Below are 19,052 nucleotides of genomic sequence, written 5' to 3'. Positions count from 1 at the left end.
ACGTGATGTCCAACCCTAGTTGTGCCGCCCTTTTCCTCTTGTCACCTGACAGGAAGACACATTCTGCTCGCTTCACATATGAATGACCAACAATCCAGACATTGTTCTTCATTATCTCCCGGTCGCCGCTCCGTGCTGGTGAATGTTGCCGGTGCCCGACGACAAATTCCCCCCCTGCGTAACAGGTCTGAGAAACTGTAAGAGAGCGGAAAGAGACCAAGCGTGAGTGACAAGTAATCATAGCATGTCAATCCGAACATAACGTTTATAGCATTCTGAAGACCATCTCCCAATTGTCTTCACTCTTTCCACCGGGAGGCCCCCCGCCACCGCCTCAGTTGCTGCCCCAATCCTGAAGGAATGAGAGCCAAAATCTTTGGGGTCAAGACCTGCTTTCCTAACCCCCATCTCCAACACTTTCCTGAATTGATACCTGGTCAAGGGGCTCCCGTCGGCGTGACAGAGCAATGCCCTGCCCGTTGAACCTACCAACAGTCCGTGGAATAACTCTACGTGCCTCACCGGGCAGCACGGGTTGGCGGGGGCCCGTTGCAGAACTATGGTGTGACCCCTAGCTTCTTGGTCGGTTTTTGATTTTTGTATATTCACCCACATGGTGTCCCCCATTATCGTCACACCAGCCTTTTGCAAGCCGCCCAGTAGGTCTGCCTTGGAACCGGCCACAAGTTCGCTAATTCTCAGCGCCCCATAGAATGCCAAGGAGAATGCCGCCTTAAAAAGAAGCACCTCCCACTCCGAGCTACAAACAGTCTCCAGCGTGCCCAGTAAGGCTGTTAGCCGGGCCAATCCAATGGGCTTTCTCTTATCCTTCTGGTGTCCCTGAATACGGCGCCATCCCCTTAAAGCCTTACGTATCATAAAGGTATTAGTGGGATCCCGGAAGCCCCTAGCTTGAGCGAAGAATGACACCGCTGCCCTATGTCTGGTCGCAGCTGCCACCGAGCGCCCCTCCTTATGCATCCATTCTAAATAGGCTGCAAAGCCATCCTCCTCCGCCCAAAGCGCTTCCCACTGTGGCCCCAAGAAAGAACAATAAGACAGAAACGCCCCTTCGTAAGCCGTCTTGGTCCTGGGGGCTAGGCTAGCGACCACGAGGTCCTGTAATCTGGGGCACCAATCTGCCAAAGTACTGCTGGGAAGTGTGCTGGCGAGGGGTCTGCTGTGGGAAGATACTCCCTGAAAACCTGCATTTTGAAGCGAGAAAGGGAGTCAGCCGCATTGTTTAGGACACCAGGGACATGTTTGGCTCTAAAATTAGCATTCAGTTTAAGGCACCGCAGAACAATTTCTTTGATCAGACGAAGTATGAAAGGACACCGCGCCCCCTGCTGGTTGATACATTCTACCACCGTCATGTTATCTGACCAAAACACCACTGATTGGTTACATAGGTGTTCGGGCCAGACCATCAGTGCAACCCATATTGGGAAGAGTTCAAGGAAGCCAATGTTGCTGATCAGACCCCATGTCTTCCATTCTTCTGGCCACTGTTGAGCGACCCACCTGTTCCCTAGGATGGCGCCAAAGCCCACACTACCGGCCGCATCAGTCCATAGGCCCAACTCCGCTGATGTTGTGAGCGGGCCGGGCCAGACCACCCTACCGTTAAAATCCTCCAGGAATGCCATCCAAATAAGCATATCCTGGCGAATTTCAGACGATAGGCGAGTGCGGTGGTGCTTTTCCCTCAGCCCCCTCATCGCGTGAGCGATGGAGCGAGAGAAAGGGCGAGCCATGGGGATGATTCTCAGCGCGAAATTCAATTGCCCTACGACCTCCTGTAATTGCTGCAAAGTGACCTTCTCCTTGCGGAGGCATAACTGTAGCGATGTCTTGAATTTGCACACCTTGTCCTTAGGTAATCTAAAACACCCCTCCATTGAGTCAATCTCGATGCCAAGGAATTCTAAGCAGGTGGTCGGGCCAACAGCCTTCCCGGGCGCAAGAGGGACCCCAAAAGCCCGCATGAGCACGCAAAATTCCTGCAATGCCAGTGCACACTCCTGAGATCCCGCTGTACCCAGGAAGAGGAAATCATCTAAATAATGCATGACCCGCTGATGGCCCGTCACTTGTCTCATGGCCCATTCAAGAAAGGAGCTAAACATCTCAAAGTAAGCGCAAGATATCGAACAACCCATTGGCATGCATTTGTCCATGTAGAACCTATCCCCAAAGGTGAAACCTAAAAGATGTTGGTCCGCCGGGTGGACTGGGAGGAGGCGAAAGGCTGATTCTATGTCTGATTTCGCCATCAGCGCCCCGGGTCCCGTGGCCTGTAATAAGCTAACAGCCTGATCAAAGGAGGCGTACTTAACACTACAGATACCCTCGTCAATGGCATCATTCAGTGACGTCCCCCTAGGTGCTGACAGGTTATGAATCAATCTGAATTGCCCCTTCTCTTTTTTGGGGACAACTCCCAGTGGGGAACACACAAAATTGGGTACTGGCACTTCAGTAAAAGGGCCAGCTATCCTGCCTAATAATAGCTCCTTGTCAATTTTGGCGGCCACAACAGCCGGATTGTGCTTGACTGACAATTGATTTCTACAGTGCGCACTGCCTGTGTATCCCCCGGCCGGGATCCTAAAACCCTTAGAAAAACCTTCTTGGAGTAGGGTGGCCGATGTGTGGTCTGGGTATCTGTTCAACCATGGAATCATTTTCACCACATCCACTGGGGTGGGGGGGCCTAACCTGTCTGACTTATAGTGGCTTTCCCCTACCCCTCTGACCTGTGTTACCTTGCTTGGACCTACAGGTAGTTTCTGGATGAGAGGGGTGCCCACAGGAGGAACATGCATGTCTAAACTTACACGCGGCCCTTGTGCAGGTGCGCCTATTAAAATCCCAGCACACCCCTTTTTTCTCTGGCCCACCTGCCCTAAACTTCCCAGGTACCTCACTCGTTTGGGGGGGCCGAAAGGGCTGATGCGGTCTAGTGAACACCTTGACCGCACCGAACTGAGGGGGAGGTGCAGTATCAGAGAACTGTTTGTGCCAAGCCATGGAATCTACCGTGTCCCATGGCAATGATCTATTGAATTCCAATGCCTTCCTGAAATTGACATCATAACCCTTCCATGCTTCCCCCGAATACTGTTGACTCCACCCCACAATCCTGCTCGAGTAGCATGCCAATGCTGCCTGTAGATCTGGAGGACGCTCAGCTTTAATTGCAGTGAATACAGCCCATGCTTGCATCCAATTGTTGAGATTTTCCTCAACCCTAAATCTAGTACACTGCGCCCTCCATTCACTTGGGAGCATCCACTCCTTTAGTGCTTTTGCCTGCTCCATTTCCCTATTATCTAACAACAAAGAATAAATGTACACGTATTTATCCGCCCAAATCATCTCTTTCACAGCTAATGACACATGCTGAGCCAGATTTTCGCTCCTGGAAGGTATAACACCGTCCCCCAAGAGCGGCAATGCCACTTCCTTACCAAGTGCGGGCACCGGGGACGGCTGCCCTTTGACTCCGTCCGGCTGGGGAACACTTGGACCTGCAAGGGGAGAAGAGATTGGCAATGCAACACTGTCGGCGACCGGTGCCGATCTGATTTTCTCTACAAACCTTGCCGCCTCTGCCGCATGGTCTGCAGAATTCGGGAAGGCTCCCCCTTTTTGGAGCCATGGCATCATGGCCGTTAACTGAGATAACAATTCGGATGGCATTGAATCTACATTACCCCCCGGGACAACAGGTACCACTGGGGTTATGCCCATTGGTCCAGGGACAGCTGGCAGGGCAGGTGCCGGATGTGGCCAGCCTGTACCCGGGATTGTGGGCACCGGTGCGGGAGCAGACCCAGCGTCTACTGGTTGACCTGCCGGCACCGGCACCACGGGGGCAATGGGTGTAGGCACATGCGGGGGTGGGACGACCGCCGGCGGCGCGGCAGGTAACGGATCTACTGGACCTGGGGTGGGGGCCGCATCCCTGGGTCTTTTGGACCTAGATTTCCCGTGCGGGGTGACAAATTCCCCCCTTGGCACTGGTGCCACCCTCTTGCGGATCGGCCTCCCGGATGGGCCCGGGGCATCACCCTCTCTCTCATTAAACCGTGCTTCCAGCTCATTAACTTTCCCTAGCTGTTGCTTAATGTCACTCATTTCCCTCATCATGGCCCGCATCATAGCCTCCATGCTGGACCCCCTTTTTCCACCCCGTGGACCTGGCATGATGCTACCCCAAACAACCGCAGCCTACTCTCTTAAATTACAACAGGTCAACTATTTGTACCTTTCAGTTGGAGGGTCACCAGGGGGCTTTCAGCACCATGCAACCGGCAACCGCAACACTAGCGGCTTGTCCGCTTATGTAAGGGGGTGAGTAAACCTATTGTAGACACACCCGGCGGCCACCTGGAGCAATGAATGCTAGCCCCCCGTACCCCTCTTACCGACCAGTCCTGCGTCCTCGCCGGCGATGATGGTCTGCGGTCACAGCCCCCACCACGTTGCTTGCCCTGTCTGCGAGTGAAACGTGGTGATAATGTTGCTAAGGTTGCCTGGAATTGAAAAAAGTATTAATACTGTGCAATAAAGTAGGAACAGGTTTCAGGAACCCAACTTAAATACCGACCTTCCAAATAACACTTATGCCCAAGGCCGGTACACTACTGAGCACAGACCTGCAACTACTCCCTGTTTTATGGCATTACTTGAACCACAAGTCACTTACCAATTAATACCACAGTAGGAAAAATGCTTTACGAAAGGGCACCCTTTCAGTAAACTTGGCCTCGTATTCTTAAAACTGCACACTTTGTGGCACCATCAGTACCATGAATTATAACTAAATACTGAAAATTAGCGTGGAAAACAGTTACACAACTGCCACCTATCTAAAACAGAATTCCTAAGGCAATTATCGGATCGGGCATTGGGCAACACTCTCTAAACAATTCTTACACAATTATCCCATGTCACCTAGCATTAACCTCGAAATTGTAATTTAACCTAAGGGTCTCTCCTCCAGGTGCTGCCCTGGTCGACCCTGCTTCACGTCCCTGTATGTTCGCTTTCAAAATTGCTCCGTGAACACCAGCGCTTGAGTAATGACATGCACGTAAAACGAGCTAAGTGCTCTTCCAATTATGCTCATGTACTTCGCCCCCCGCCTTTACAACCGTTAGGTCCCCACCGTAAAGGACACAAATGAATCCACAGCCTTCACACGGAGAGCCTTTTCAATTATTAAAACGCACACTTTAGAGTATTCCCTCAGATGATACAGTTGTTTGTGCAAGAGGCCGTCTCGAACCCCGGCCTGTGCTTACTGTTTAGAATCCTGGCAGCATGAGCAGCACGTGCCACCCGCTCCGGTTTTACGGCTACCGCAGCCCGGTACTGCAGTTCCCTGCCCCACACGCTGCCTTACCGCACTCTCCGACGCCTCCGCGCCCTTGTGTTCCCGGCGGCTCTCTACACCCGGCGAGGCGATCCTCCCGGGCAAAAGCGGTGTCCCACGTGGTCAGCCTGCGGATAACGAACAAACAGCGATCACGACGTTCCCGGTGCCGCTCCTGATCCAGCGGGATCCTGCTGCTCCGCAACGCCGCCACCTATCTAAAACGACGAGTCTGAAAAATAAAGCAATAAGATTAACAAAACAAAGAAGCCCCGAACGCGGGGCACAACGTTCAGCGAGGGAGCGTCCAGGGACAAGGGGGTCTCCTGGGCGCTCCCTACCTCTTATTCCCGAGGGGCCGGTCGGCCCCTCCTATCGCCCGCCCCCCCTGACCCGGAACCACTAAATTGAATCCGGGTCAGGAGGGCCGCCGGCCAATCGGCGGTGGGCCGCACCCCCCCAGGGCACGCCCCCACCGCCGAATGACCACAAGGAGAAAGGGGGGCGACGGTCGCCGCGCCGCCATGCGTGCGGGGGGGCCGAGGGCCCCCCCTTTTCAGAAGCTAATTGCAAGCTACCCTTTTGGTATCCACAAAGAATCAAACCCCGTGAGCACAGCACATAGAAACAGGCCGCAAACTTCAGACCATGGCTCTACACATAATACTAAATGATTTCCACAACATAAGACTGTTAGGCAGTTTCATATGTAATCTCTGTAAATTGTGGGAATAAGGGGCCAGATGTACAAATGGATTTTGTAATAGAAAATCGCTGCACTTTGCAAAATCAATGGATTTGCAACTGCAAACCGCCTTTTTCTGATGTACAAAACTAATTTTACTGTGAGTCCAAATCTTTTTTCCAACTCATAAAATGGGTTTTGCAACCCATTCTGAATCAGAATTTGAAAGGTGTGTAAATGGAGTGTTCCTTCCCAATTATGATCTGATATGCAGTGTATCAATGGTTTGTGACCACAGTTCTAATAGCAAACCATTGAACAGCTATTGACACCTCAAAGAAGGTGGTAACCGATTAGCGAAATAGGGGCGTGGGCAGCGATACCCCTGATGTTTTCCTAAATGGAAAACCTATTTTCTAAAAGCAGCACTGGTTCCTATAAGTAACACATCCTGCCTTAATAAAGGGTTCTATTTGGGGATGCAAATACAGGGATGGTGGTCTGATTCCTGGCAAGCCACATCCCTGTGCTTGTAGGAAGTCACAGGGGATCGCAAATTTCAACCTGACTAAATAATATTCTTTCCGCAGGGTGTTCTGTGACCGCCCTGCAAATGGTGATTTTGCTACATGACATATTAATACATAGGTCACTTTGTAAAATCAAGGTCTATTGGCAAAAAGTTGGCGCACAATTTGTGACCATTTTTTGTGACGCAACTCTTAGTACATCTGACCCAAGATATATTGTGTAGTCTGAGATTCGAAGTGTTTGGGTGTGTGGGGTGCATAACACGTAATGTGCATGAAGGAATGCTCTGAAGTGTTGAGGTTGATGTCTGCGTTGGGCTCTTTAGGAGTAGATGTGTTGAGGTAGCAGGTGGTGTGTTTAAATTGTAACAGTATGGGCCAAGAGAGCAGTCCTTGGAAGGAGTTTGCTTGTGAGAGGGAGAGATGGAGTGTTTGTGGTTTACAGACTTTGTAACATCTCATGCTGGTGGTCCACCTTCAGTTTGATGCGAAGCATATCATGTTTGGGAGGTGGATATGAGATTTGTACAGGGTCTGTATAAGGTATACAGTGGCTGTAGGGAAATATGAAGCAAGTAGTCACTCCTCTCATGCCAAACATACCTCAGGGAGGTCAAATCCTTTTGAGAAGAGTTTGTGTGCTATTGTTTTGGGGTATCTGGACTGGACTGTATGTTTGGTTGACAGAGGGAGGCTGTATTGGTAATAGTTGTAGGTTTGGTTCTTGGCTGTATTTTGTTCTTTGTCAGTATGGAAATGGCCATGCTCCAGGTTATGGTCCCAACTACTGCAATTTATGCTGGCATTATGCAACCTGCTTTTATTCGTTAGTGGTGTGGAAGTGATAATGGGAGCTGGGGGTGAGGGTGAGCTAAAAGTGTTGTAGTCCGTAGAGCTGGTAGGTTTGGCACCTCTGGTAATAACCCTTGCCAAGGTAGGCACTTTTAAGGTTTTCAGGGCGGATACCCGGGGATTGGATAATAACCTTGTGTTTTTTTAAAGATTGGTGTGTAGCTCACATTTTGAGTTATATGGTAAGCTTAGGTAGTATGTCTTATTTCTGTGTGTTTTTGCAACCAAAACAAATAGCATTTTGCATCGATCCAGGAGAGTATGCTCTTAGTAAAAAAAGAGCCGGTCAGTTTTAATGCAGCGCAGTATAAGGCTATGTTGTTTGTCACTGATTAAGCGTTTTGGGTTGCTCGTCAGGGCTGAATGTTTGTTGTACGTGAGGACAATTTTAGGTTTATTTTTACCTAGGGGTGTATAGAATCCATGAGGTATTGTTACTTTCCTGCTGGATGTGTAACTCTCTTTATTTTAGATTTGGTTGGAATAGTAGAATTACGTGAAAAAACAGTCTGTTTCTCTTGAGAAACATATTTACCAGAGGACAGCCACAATGTGCAGCCACAGTGTATCGCTTGAAAATACAATAGTGAGATTGTTACATTCAGTGTAAAAGTTGTTTCCATGACATCACGTTTGAGTGACAGCACACTGAGGTGCAAAATCAGCCTTGCAGCAACATTAGCGTAAGTGTGGAAAACATTTAAGTACCCAAATCACATTTAGGTTCAAAAGCATACTTAGGTGCAAAATCACATTAATCACCATGTGTTTATCTATGTGGCTTTAAAATCACTCCAAACATCCTATAAACAGAACCCATTTCACTGAGAAATATATAGTGGAAGACTGGAAATTGTCTGTGATAATTTAAATCAGGAGGCACATTAGGCAATTGCCCCATGAAGTCACCCTTTAAGGTAACTTTTTCTGATGGCTGTCTTCCATATTGGTAATACTTTCCTATATTTCCCTTATCTCTGTAGGAAATGCAGTAAATGTTATAGGCATTGGTCACTATGGGACATACTCGACGATCCACAGCTAAAGTTGAAAATGTGCACCCGTAGGGTTAATCCCACCATGAGAGTACAGGAAAAAAGAGATGTACGAATAGGTGTATTCAGGAAATTATTTTTGGCTAGCTTGTAGATGTTCACCCACTTTCCAGGTGGACTCACCCAGTAACACACATTTATTTTGTCATTATAGTGGATTTTCTAATGCCCAAATTTCACAATATTGGCAGAGTTTTCCTATTGTCAAATCCCATCTGCAAGGGTAAAAGTCTACCATTCCTGATTGTTTGCATCAGCAAAGTGAATTTGCCCTTGCCCTTTTTTTGCACACCTAAATTGTACTTAAGTGCACAAAATGAGCCTATGACCTCTAGTTAGACCTAAGGTTCAAAAGTTAAAGATTAATTTTCGATTTGATCAATTGGGATGACACAGATAAGAAGTGGGAAAAATATACAGTTTGGCATGTTTTTTTGGAAAAAGGAAGACATCGGTCACAGTCTTACACTGTGCCATCGCTTTGTAATTGTTCTTAAAAGATGGTTATTCCCTACCTTTCAAAGCCACAAAACCAGAACTACTTGCTATACAATGGAATTCTCATAACATGTATTATAATGTAGTCACAGCACTTTTGAGTCTTAATTTAAAAAACTAACAGTTAATTGTTGTATTTTTGCTACATTTTAATGTTTAGTGTCAACAGTTATAATAGTTTGGGAAATTTTGAATGTGTTTTTATAAAATGTGAAATGTACTGTATGTGTTGGTTCTGAAAATACAAATACATTTTGCTTTATTTACCTAAGAGCACGAAAACCTTTAAGAACCATGTCATATGTGTTTTCCAGGGGCTTATGACTTAATTTTTGTGGAAAATTCAAACTTTTTTGGCATCCTTAAAGATTTCATGACTTTAATAGAATCTCCGGAGTATTCACATGTGTAATTATATCTACGCAGCAAAATAATGTAAAAAGTTAAGAGAAAATACTATTGTTTGTTGTTCCTTATCCATGATTGTGGGTTTAACCGCGCTACCTTTTTGCAGGTTTTCATACCAGCATTTATGATGCTGTGTGCCGGTGGAGAGGGATGCTGCGCTAACAGATGTGGGGTAAGAAAGTCACCTGTGCGTTTTCTAAAAGCATCAGCACAAATACCTTGTAAAGCCCCGCCATTTGATATCACAAGTTTAAAATGCAATTAAACAAAAAATTTAGATTTTGCATTTAGAACTGTGTTTAAAATTAGCATTTTTTGTTTTTTAATTTAACAGCTTTAATGTTATTGGCACTGAAACATTGGTTGTAAAACTGTTAGAAAGACAGAACATTCAACAGTAACAATTCTGAGAATATCGTAAATTAAATCATGTATCAGTCCTGTTTATAATCTCAAGCCGACCCCTCTTTACTATGAGTCAGCCTGTCCTTACTCGTACTAGTAATGATCTACGGGGCATATTACCAAGGCGGGCGATATGATATTATCGCCGCTTTAGCAACCGTTTTCGGCCGCTAAGCGGCGATAATTTTATCGCCCTATTAGCAAGCTGTCGCTAACAGCAGTTAGCGACAGCTTCTAGGCGATAGCGAGCGGTTTGGAGCCCGCTTTGCATGTCAGCGATATTTATCGCTAATGACATGCAAAGTGGGCGTACCCAACCTGTTAGCGACTGAAAGCAGTCGCTAACATCGCTATCGCCTATTATCAACGCAGGCGCAGCGATGAAAATATTCGCGCTAAGCGCGAATATCTCCAAAACCTAACGCCTGCTCAGACCAGTTCTTAGCCTGTATATCCAATGGGAGGTGGATATTCAGGCTAAATTCCTATTAGCGATAATGGCTGAATATCGCTGGATTTCCAGCGATATTCACGCATTTCGCCGCTATCCGTGGGAATTTTATCGCTTTGGAGATAAACGTTGCTAATAGCACGGTATTTCTGCAATAAAATCCGGCGATGCGCGGCGATAAAAAAATTTTCGCCAAGCTTATTTAGCGATAAATATCACTAGTTGTTGATAATATGCCCCTGCGTGTCTTAGTTTAACGCCTAAACTCCACACCTATACCTGGAGCCATTCTCGCGCTCCATCTAATAAGACCATATCAGTGGATTTGATGACGTAGTTAGCTGAGCTCTTAAAGTCATTTCTCACAAGCAGCAGTCCTTAATGTATGTTTGACAACTCTAGGGGTGTACTATTCCGGCACGATGGAAGTAGAAGCAAAGTGCATCAGAGTTCAACATACTCACCCTGTTATGGAGAGGTGGTATAGTTTCCCTGGTAGTGATACTCATTAGGTCACAACAGTTGAAAATGAAATGTGTCCTAATGATAGCCTTGTGCCTTTAGAGCCATAGGAAGACTAGAGGGGCAGCCAGACAAATATATTTCATAATAGTCAACACGGATGCCACCAAAGGGATTAAGCAGGAAAAACTTTCTAAAGGATTATTCTGCCTCTGCTGAAAGATGTGGGGCCTAATTTACGAGGACCCTTGCGCCACCAGAGCATCACTTTTATGATGCCCGGTGGCGCAGTTGGCTGGCCCATACTTACAAAGCCGCACAAAGCACTCTGCATGGCTTTTCATGGCCTTGTAAATATGGTCTCCTTTCACGTAGTGCAATGCATGAAAGGGGCGTTCCATGTCTGTTGCTGTGGGTGTTCCCACACACTCATGCATCCTGATGCATTCCCAGATGTACAAGGTATAAGGCATTTTGCAGCACACATAGAAAGAGGAAAACACAACTCATGGTGGTTTTTGTGCAGAAAGGTGTCCCTTCCTGCACAAAAACAATCACCCCTACAACGCAGCCACCCTTGCACCATGGCACAAGAGTGCCTGCGTTGGCGCATGGCAGGCCATCGTGCGCTAGCTCTGGGGAAAAGGACAGGAATGCACTGTATCTTGCAGATATGGCGCATTCCTGCCCATGCTTCTTTTGATGCATGGCAGTGCAACAGGAAGGCTGGCTCTGCTGCAATGCGTCAAAAAATTGGAAATGATGACTTTAATCTGCACAGCACATCCGATTTATGCCATGCAAAACATGAAAAGAAAAAAAATACATTTCTTGAAGATGGCTCGATACTAAGGGGCATATTTACAATGCCCCTGCGGCACTCTTAGGCCGCCGGAGTGTCACTTTTGTGATGCTCCGGAGGCGCGGTAAGCCTGCCCATATTTACAAGGCTACGCAAAGCCGCCCTGCTTGCCTTTTCATGGCTTTGTAATTTAGTCTGCATGGAATGGACATTCCATGGGCATTACTGTGGGTGTTCCCATGCAACACCCATGGTTTTTAACACTGCCCCAAATTTACAACATAGCGTAAATCTGTGGCCGCACCAAAACTAACTCTTTTCCCAAAGCAGGCGTAATAAGGAGAAATGTTTACATTTCTCTTCGTTTTTTCCTTTTCCCATGTGTGCTGCTAGATTGTCGAAAACACATCCAGGGATTGTTTTCGTGCAGAAAGGTGTCCTTTCCTGCCTAAAAGTAATCATGCCAACAATATGGTGCAAGGGTGCCTGTGTTTGTACTCGGCTGCAGTTTGTGCACCAGCGATGACAGAAACAACAGGAATGCGCTGTCTCTTGTAGATACGGTGCATGCCTGCCCTTTTCTTTTGACATAGGGCAGTGCAGCTAGAAGGCTTGCAGCACTGCCTTATGCCAAAATATTGTAAATATCCTCCTACGAGTCCGACCAAGATCTTTGTAAGAAACTTGTATTATGAGATTTCTGAGGTCAAAAGCAGTGGGTCACCTTGCGTTTGGCAAGGACAACGCAAACGCTCCATAAATACAGGCCTTCGTATCCAAATATGAATGTTTCATTAGAAACAAACACAACTATTCCAGACAAAAGTATTGAAAAATAGGCCCAATAAGGACATTAGATGAGTAGATGCATTCTCTCCTTCACTGCTCCAGTGCAGTTGAAGGCATGTCCAATAGATAATGTGGCCACAATGAATTGACAACATGTATAAAATAAAGCACATCCAGGAAGGACCTGAATAGCAAAATATAGAAAGTTGGTCTTCTAGAAAACATATTAGCTGTATTAATTTATGTCTGTCTATGTGCTTCTAAAAATTCAAAGGATTCAAAGCCAATACCATTAGAAATCTAATGTTTTGGTGTTCGGACTTTAAAATGATTTATTGTGATTTGAAATCTGTTTTGTGGTAATTTACTGAAATCTATGAAGTTTGTTAAATGTGCGCAACATAATGCTAATAAAACTACCAAGTAAAAAATAAGCACATGAAAATATATCCCCATATCTCTAAATGTGGTACACAAAATAAAACTATAATTTGTGCACAGAGGGGCATATGTACAAGGGAAGTGGCGGAGTGAGGCGTTAGCCTTTCTTGGCTTAACGCCTCACTTCGCCACTTCAGAAATGCAGGGCTGCACAATATTTACAAGAAAATTGTGAAACCCTGCGTTTTCCCCCTCCGCTGGCACTACACTTTACAGCCTGGCACCAACACAGGGACCCTAGTGCAAGGGTGTCTGCATGCAGGGGAAGATTGTTTATGTGCAGGAAGGTCCCCATTCACATAATAGCCAAGGATACAGAGAAATTAACATTGCTATAATAGTCAGATTTGGGTCATAGGCTTGATAAACAGTTTTTAATTTCTGATTCTCGTGTCTAGATTAAGTATTTCACTGACGAGAGCTTAAAAAATCCCTAAACCTGGGTATGCTATTCAATGGATACCTTTCCTGCACACCTTACATTGATAATGGGACAACCAAGAGTGCATTCCACAATTTATGTTACGTCAAGTCCTCTCCTTCTGAAACTCTCTAAAACAACTGTGCTTGCGTTAGCCATAGTAATTTCTGACAGGACTATTGCAGTGCCTAATGCACTGGCCAGATACAAAGGGTCTTTCTAAAGCTCCAGTGAATCTGGCTCATCAATTATTTTTCACCTTGAGGAGATAAGACTGTGTCACACCTGCCATAAAGGCTTTGCATTGATTCTCAGTCAAAGAGAGAAAACAAAGTAAAAACCTGGACTTAGTTGATAAGACACGTGCCTGAGGTCAGCCGATCAAAATCTAATTTGCCATTCATCCAGTCAGATGCAAGAGATTTGCTGGGTTATTCTTGTATGTCAAAAGTTCCTAACTTTAAAACACAATTCTTTTAATTTTTTCAGACAGCTGGAAACTGATCTATTTTATTTTGTCTTTGGAATGACATGTACCACTGGTTTTGATACCCGCTAGCCAGGGTTGTAAAAAGATGGCCACTCATTCAATTGAGTCTTCTAACTATATCTAATATTGTAATATTCTTTCACAAGTATGCTACAAAATTCTACATGAGGCCTGACTAGGCTTTGTACAGAGGTACAATGGCATCTTCTTACAGACGTCCAGTGCCCCTTCTAAGGCTGCATACCACAGCCTCATCTTTGAAATTTTGTCCACTAATGTTCAGCATCTTAGCTCGTAGGGCGAAGTGTCTTTCCATTTAGTGGTATTGAACCTGTCCTCTGTGGTGTTGTGAAGTAAATGCAGAGCCCTGTGTTCAAACCTTTAGAACCCATTATTCTCTTGTCACTTGGAAATTGAGCAACAATGGAAAAAGCTCTCCTCACAGTCATTTCTAAACCATGTATGTGAACGTGTTAACATTACACTCTAAATAGAACCTCGTGTATCTTCTGTACCATCAGCTGACATTAACCACAACCCCCCAAGGTTCATTTTCAATTGTGTGTCAATCTTGTATCAAAAGTTATGAAATGGGATGAAAATATACCTTGTGCATATAATTGTCTTAAATTCATATACAACTTTTATGTATGACATGTCCACCGTATTTTCCTATTCTCCACTTTGCCTGGCGCTCCTACCTACTCTGCAATTTTTGCTGCTAATTGTTGGATGATAAACAATTTGTGTGGAGGAGCACAGCCCCCCCCCCCCCATGTGTGAGTGACATGATTTTGTGTGAAAGCTGTTTGTCAACACTAACAATTATTTCTTCGTAATGCACTGTACTGTAGGTGTATTTTTTTTATTTGCTTTTACTAGGTCTTCTATAGTTTAGCAAGAAGGGAAAATATAGGCATTTTTGTTTTAAAACAGAGGCACTCACTCAATGTCAACGAACTTTCTTCTTAGGCTGGGAGGGCTAATGTAACTAACACTGTAACACCACCATGTACCGGGCGTCAGTTCAGCTGTCGCTATGGTTTGGATTGATCAAAGTTAATTTTGATGCTGGCACAGGGTAACAAGATGTGCACGGTTCTGAGGGGTCAATTCCCCCTAGTTCATTCAGCTGGTACCCGCCACAGTTATCCAAGCCACACAAGTTCCTATGAGTGATTACGTTGCCAGTTTATTTGATCTGCAGATAATGCTACAATTATTTGCCCACCCCTCACCAATCTCTTTGCCCCTCTTTCTGCCAGATGCTTCTTTCCGTGATCTTGTCTGCAGTGGGAGCCCTCGGTGGAATATACTGTATGATCATTTCCTCTCTGGGTCTGATTGGCGGACCACTTTGTGACACAGGTGACGGACACTATATTTATCCTTTCAGAAACAGCAGCACCTGGGAGTAAGTATACAATACTAATTATTATGTAAAATATTTTATTTTATTGTGTCTTTTGACATTTTACTAATATTTTGGTGCAAGTTAAAAAAAAATAAGACTTTAGGGGCTAGATGTAGGTAATTCTATTTTACCACTTCTTAAATACCGAATTTTACCGATTCGGTATTTAAGAAGTGGTAAAATAGAGGGGGGGGGATGTAGGTATTTCTGAATCGGTAAATACCGAATCGTTAAGATTCGGTATTTACCGATTCTGTAAATACCGATTCGGTAATGCCCATTGATTCCTATGGGCATTGAAGCCCATAGGAATCAATGGGCAATACCGAATCGGTATTTACCGAATCGGTAAATACCGATTCCAGCAAGGGTGCAGGGGGTGTCACTTTGACACCCTCTAGCACCCCAAATACAGGCATGTGTGCCATGTGGCACACAGACATGCCCTAAGGGCATGTCTGTCTGTCACATGGCATAGGTGTGCATGCACACATGTGCATGCACACCTGGATTCGGTATTTTACCACCCAATTGAATTGGGTGGTAAAATACCGAATCTGTATGGCCTTTGGGACTCAGAAGAGTCCCACCTACATTTGGATTTACTGAATCGGTAAAATCACCGATTCGGTATTTTACAGATTCGGTAAATTTACCGAATCTGTAAAATAAATGCCCCTACATGCCAATTCTTAAATACCGGTCGGTAACGGCCGAAATCGGCCGTTACCGACCGGTATTTAGGCTCCTACATCTGGCCCTAGGTCCTTTATCTGTAGTAAGTGTGTGTTTAAGAATGGAGAAAACCTCAAACGCCTTTAGTGAACATACATGACACGGTTTAGGATGTGGAGGGCAATGCAGGTTTAGTATAATGAACAGAACAAATAACACTGAGCAACCCAATATCAAGAACGTCAGTACAAATTAGAGTAATCTTTCTTTGTCTTTTATTCTTTCTTTTTTGGATGTTTCCAAAATTCCAGGAACCACTTCAAACAATCTTGTAACCACATGTGTTTCGTCATTTGGTGTATAAACCATTGACTTCGTCAGGGCTAAAATGTAGACTTCATTCCGTACCGTTTTGTTGTCATATATTCCCAATTCGATCCAACAATTCTCCGCAAATCATTTCCATTATAGTTGTGACGTTCCTCTTCTAGTATAAATTCATGGTCCAGTAGTGTAAAGTATCAACACTCTGGCTGTATCGTCAACCATCAACAGGAGAGTACTCAAACCTGCGTACAAATACTTTGCATTGTAAGGCTTATAAGGGGAGGAGGGGCCCTTCACATTCTACGTGAGAAATTTTACCTGGGCTATCAAGGGCATCAGACCAAAAGAGGAGGAATATAAGGACCCCACACATATCCACCCCCACAAATGTAGGTCGCATCACACCATGCCAAGCACATAAAAGCCACTGTCAAACACATTCTAACATCAAAAACTGAAAATAATGAATCAAAAAAATGCTATATAAGAACTTCCCCCTGCTAACGTCTGAGACATGTGACCATCATGTCCCAACAACACAGCACACTGGGCCCACAAAGGAGCCAAATGGCTAACTAAGGAAAGAGCAGCACACGGGTAGTCAAACAAAGGCTAGAGGACACATCCAGCAAGCCCCCCACCCGACTCCCCTCAAACCCACCCAAATCAGGAATAAACATAGAATAAAAGAGCCACACAACCATCCCACCAATCAAAACAGAAGCAGAAAGAAAGGGGAGGGGAGAACGGCAAGATGTTAATACAGTGCCAAAACAAGCAGCATTAGACAAGATCATCCACTGACCCTGGGGTGACCCCCAATAAGACATTCTCAAGCCCTGGTGCAACGAAGTCCTCCGAGTCAGACGTAAAGCTGTGATGTTCCAGAGATGGACGTTGAGAGGAACTCTTACTGACCCTTATTGAAGTGGTGGTCTCAACCACCCTCGTTTGTTTTAATGCCACCTGTGATGCAGTGGTCTGAGATGCCCCCCTGCATCGAGATCGTTGTCATAACATGCACGGAGGCTGTCACATTTCTGGCACCTCAGTGCGCACATTGCCCAAGTCGTAGAAGTCAAGCCAGTCCCAGGCTAAAGACGACTTGGTGAAGACATGTACTTTACCCACAGACTGGACTCGAAGCCAAGCAGGGAAAGAAATGAGTATAGCAGGCCCAGGTCGTGCAGTTTTTTCTTTACCACAAGGAACAATGTCTTCTGAGTCTGTGCTTGGAGAGTGAAGTCAAGGTGTAGGGACACCTTTGCATTGTCCACTGCAAAGGGGCCATGCACACGTGCCTGCTGGAGGAGGTGATCCCTGTCTCAAAAATGCAAGAGGCCCGCTGCCACTGGGCGCGACAGGGCCCCAGGTCAATGCAACTGCATTGGTACTCAATGAGCACATTCCAAAGCAAAGAATTTCGAGAGGCCCTCTGGAGTCACCACCTCCTGCAGTTCAGGCAGCCCACAATACCGATATTATTACAGCAGACACGACCCTCCTGGTAATCTAGCAAGGCCACTAGGCACTGTGTTTGCGCCTCTAGAGCTGTGATGCTATGGTCCGTAGATTAAACATTGGGAGTGAGGGACTGCACTGTGCCCTCCAGAGCATGGACCCTCTCCAAAAGTTTCTGTGAGTCTTCTAGGATAAGGCCCAGCTCCACGGAAAGTGAGTACATTTTACCTTCCTGACATCCCCAAAGGTGGCTATGGCAGCCAGGAGTGCCTCAAACACGCCTTCCATATAGGTCTTATCCCCGCTACCAGCATTGTTTGATTCCCTCATGGTGGGGCGCTTGCTGTCGCATCTTCTTAGGCTTGTTGTGTGTGCCCCAACAAAGAAGAAGAGAGCACCGAAAATAGGTGTAGTTGCACACAACTAGCTATATGTAATTCCAGTCAATCACATCCCAGGGTGAGCCATGAACACAACCAGTCGCTCATCAAATGTCGAGGGGGTCAGGAAAACACTGAAGGGCATAACAAAGTAACACACGGGATCCAAAACAACATGGATATGGCTGGACCACAAGGGGCAGCCACCTAGGGCAGTGTAATCAACCATCCAATTCAATAGCACGGTACATCGAAGGGAGTCAAACTCCCGAGGACCACGACAGAAGGCCGCTGCTCACCAAACACTGAACGTCCCACATCGGTCACCGGAGAACCCCTCAAAAACAGGAGCAGAGCCGGTTCCATGCAACATGAAGAAGAGGTAGCAGGGTCGGCACCATGGGCCCTCGTGGTGAAGTAAGAGCCAGCCCTCGCAGTCTCCATCTGCAAATCACAAGGGTGTCCCATGGAAGGGGTAAGGCCAGAGATACAGCAGACCACTCCCATCCAGCAGCATTAATGCTCCTCCTGGTTCCTAGTTAGGCAGATGGGGCTGGCAGGGCAAGCAGGCCTTCGCCCCCGCAGTCAAGGCCACCCAGGGGCTCCACAGCCCTCAGTGTAACTCTCCGTCAGGTCTAGGGGAGAAAGACGCAGGCAAAATTACAGCCGCTGAGATCAAAGAAGGGCCATTATCTTGGACATGGCAGAATTCGGTTGCGGCCGTCCCGTATTGTGCTCCAGCTCCGAACACAATTACTGTATTTCTTGAGGGGAAAATTTCCCCCTGGGCTCTCAGTACGGGCAAAGGGAGCAGCAGCAAGAGTAAAGAGCAGCTCAGGAGCTCGGCCGGCAGAGTGCTCTAGTGCGGCTTCCGCACACAAAGTGAGCTGCCATTTTGTAGCCGCTCTGGCGTCCAGGGCAGTCCAACCCCTTAAACTCCATCTCTGTTGCTGAGGTGGTGTTCGGAGACTGTCACGGGGGCACCAGCACTCCAGGAGCTCTAACTCTATCTCAGTGGGGCGAGTGCAGCAGGCAGGAGTGGCCAGGGGATAGCCGGTGGCTAGGAGCTCAAGCTGTCCATGTTCTCAAGCCATGGCAGATGCTCCGCCTCCTCATCTGTGAA

The 19,052-nt window shown here is 46.3% G+C and overlaps 1 protein-coding gene across 2 annotated transcripts in view; it reads left to right on the top strand.

The window, feature by feature from the left end:
* The window catches only part of LOC144772549 (transmembrane 4 L6 family member 5-like), a 360,840-nt gene that overhangs the window by 288,250 nt on the left and 53,538 nt on the right, over positions 1–19,052 (top strand). For both annotated transcript variants that reach the window (XM_078656970.1, XM_078656969.1), the window contains exons 3-4: positions 9,518–9,583; positions 14,938–15,086. In XM_078656970.1, coding sequence (XP_078513096.1) covers positions 9,518–9,583; positions 14,938–15,086 — 215 coding nt within the window. The remainder of the gene's footprint in view (positions 1–9,517; positions 9,584–14,937; positions 15,087–19,052) is intronic.

This window comes from Lissotriton helveticus, chromosome 8, assembly GCF_964261635.1.
Source record: "Lissotriton helveticus chromosome 8, aLisHel1.1, whole genome shotgun sequence".
In the NCBI taxonomy this organism is placed as follows: Eukaryota; Metazoa; Chordata; class Amphibia; order Caudata; family Salamandridae; genus Lissotriton; species Lissotriton helveticus.
Note: the sequence above shows the minus strand (reverse complement) of the source record. Positions and strands in the feature narration are given on the sequence as shown.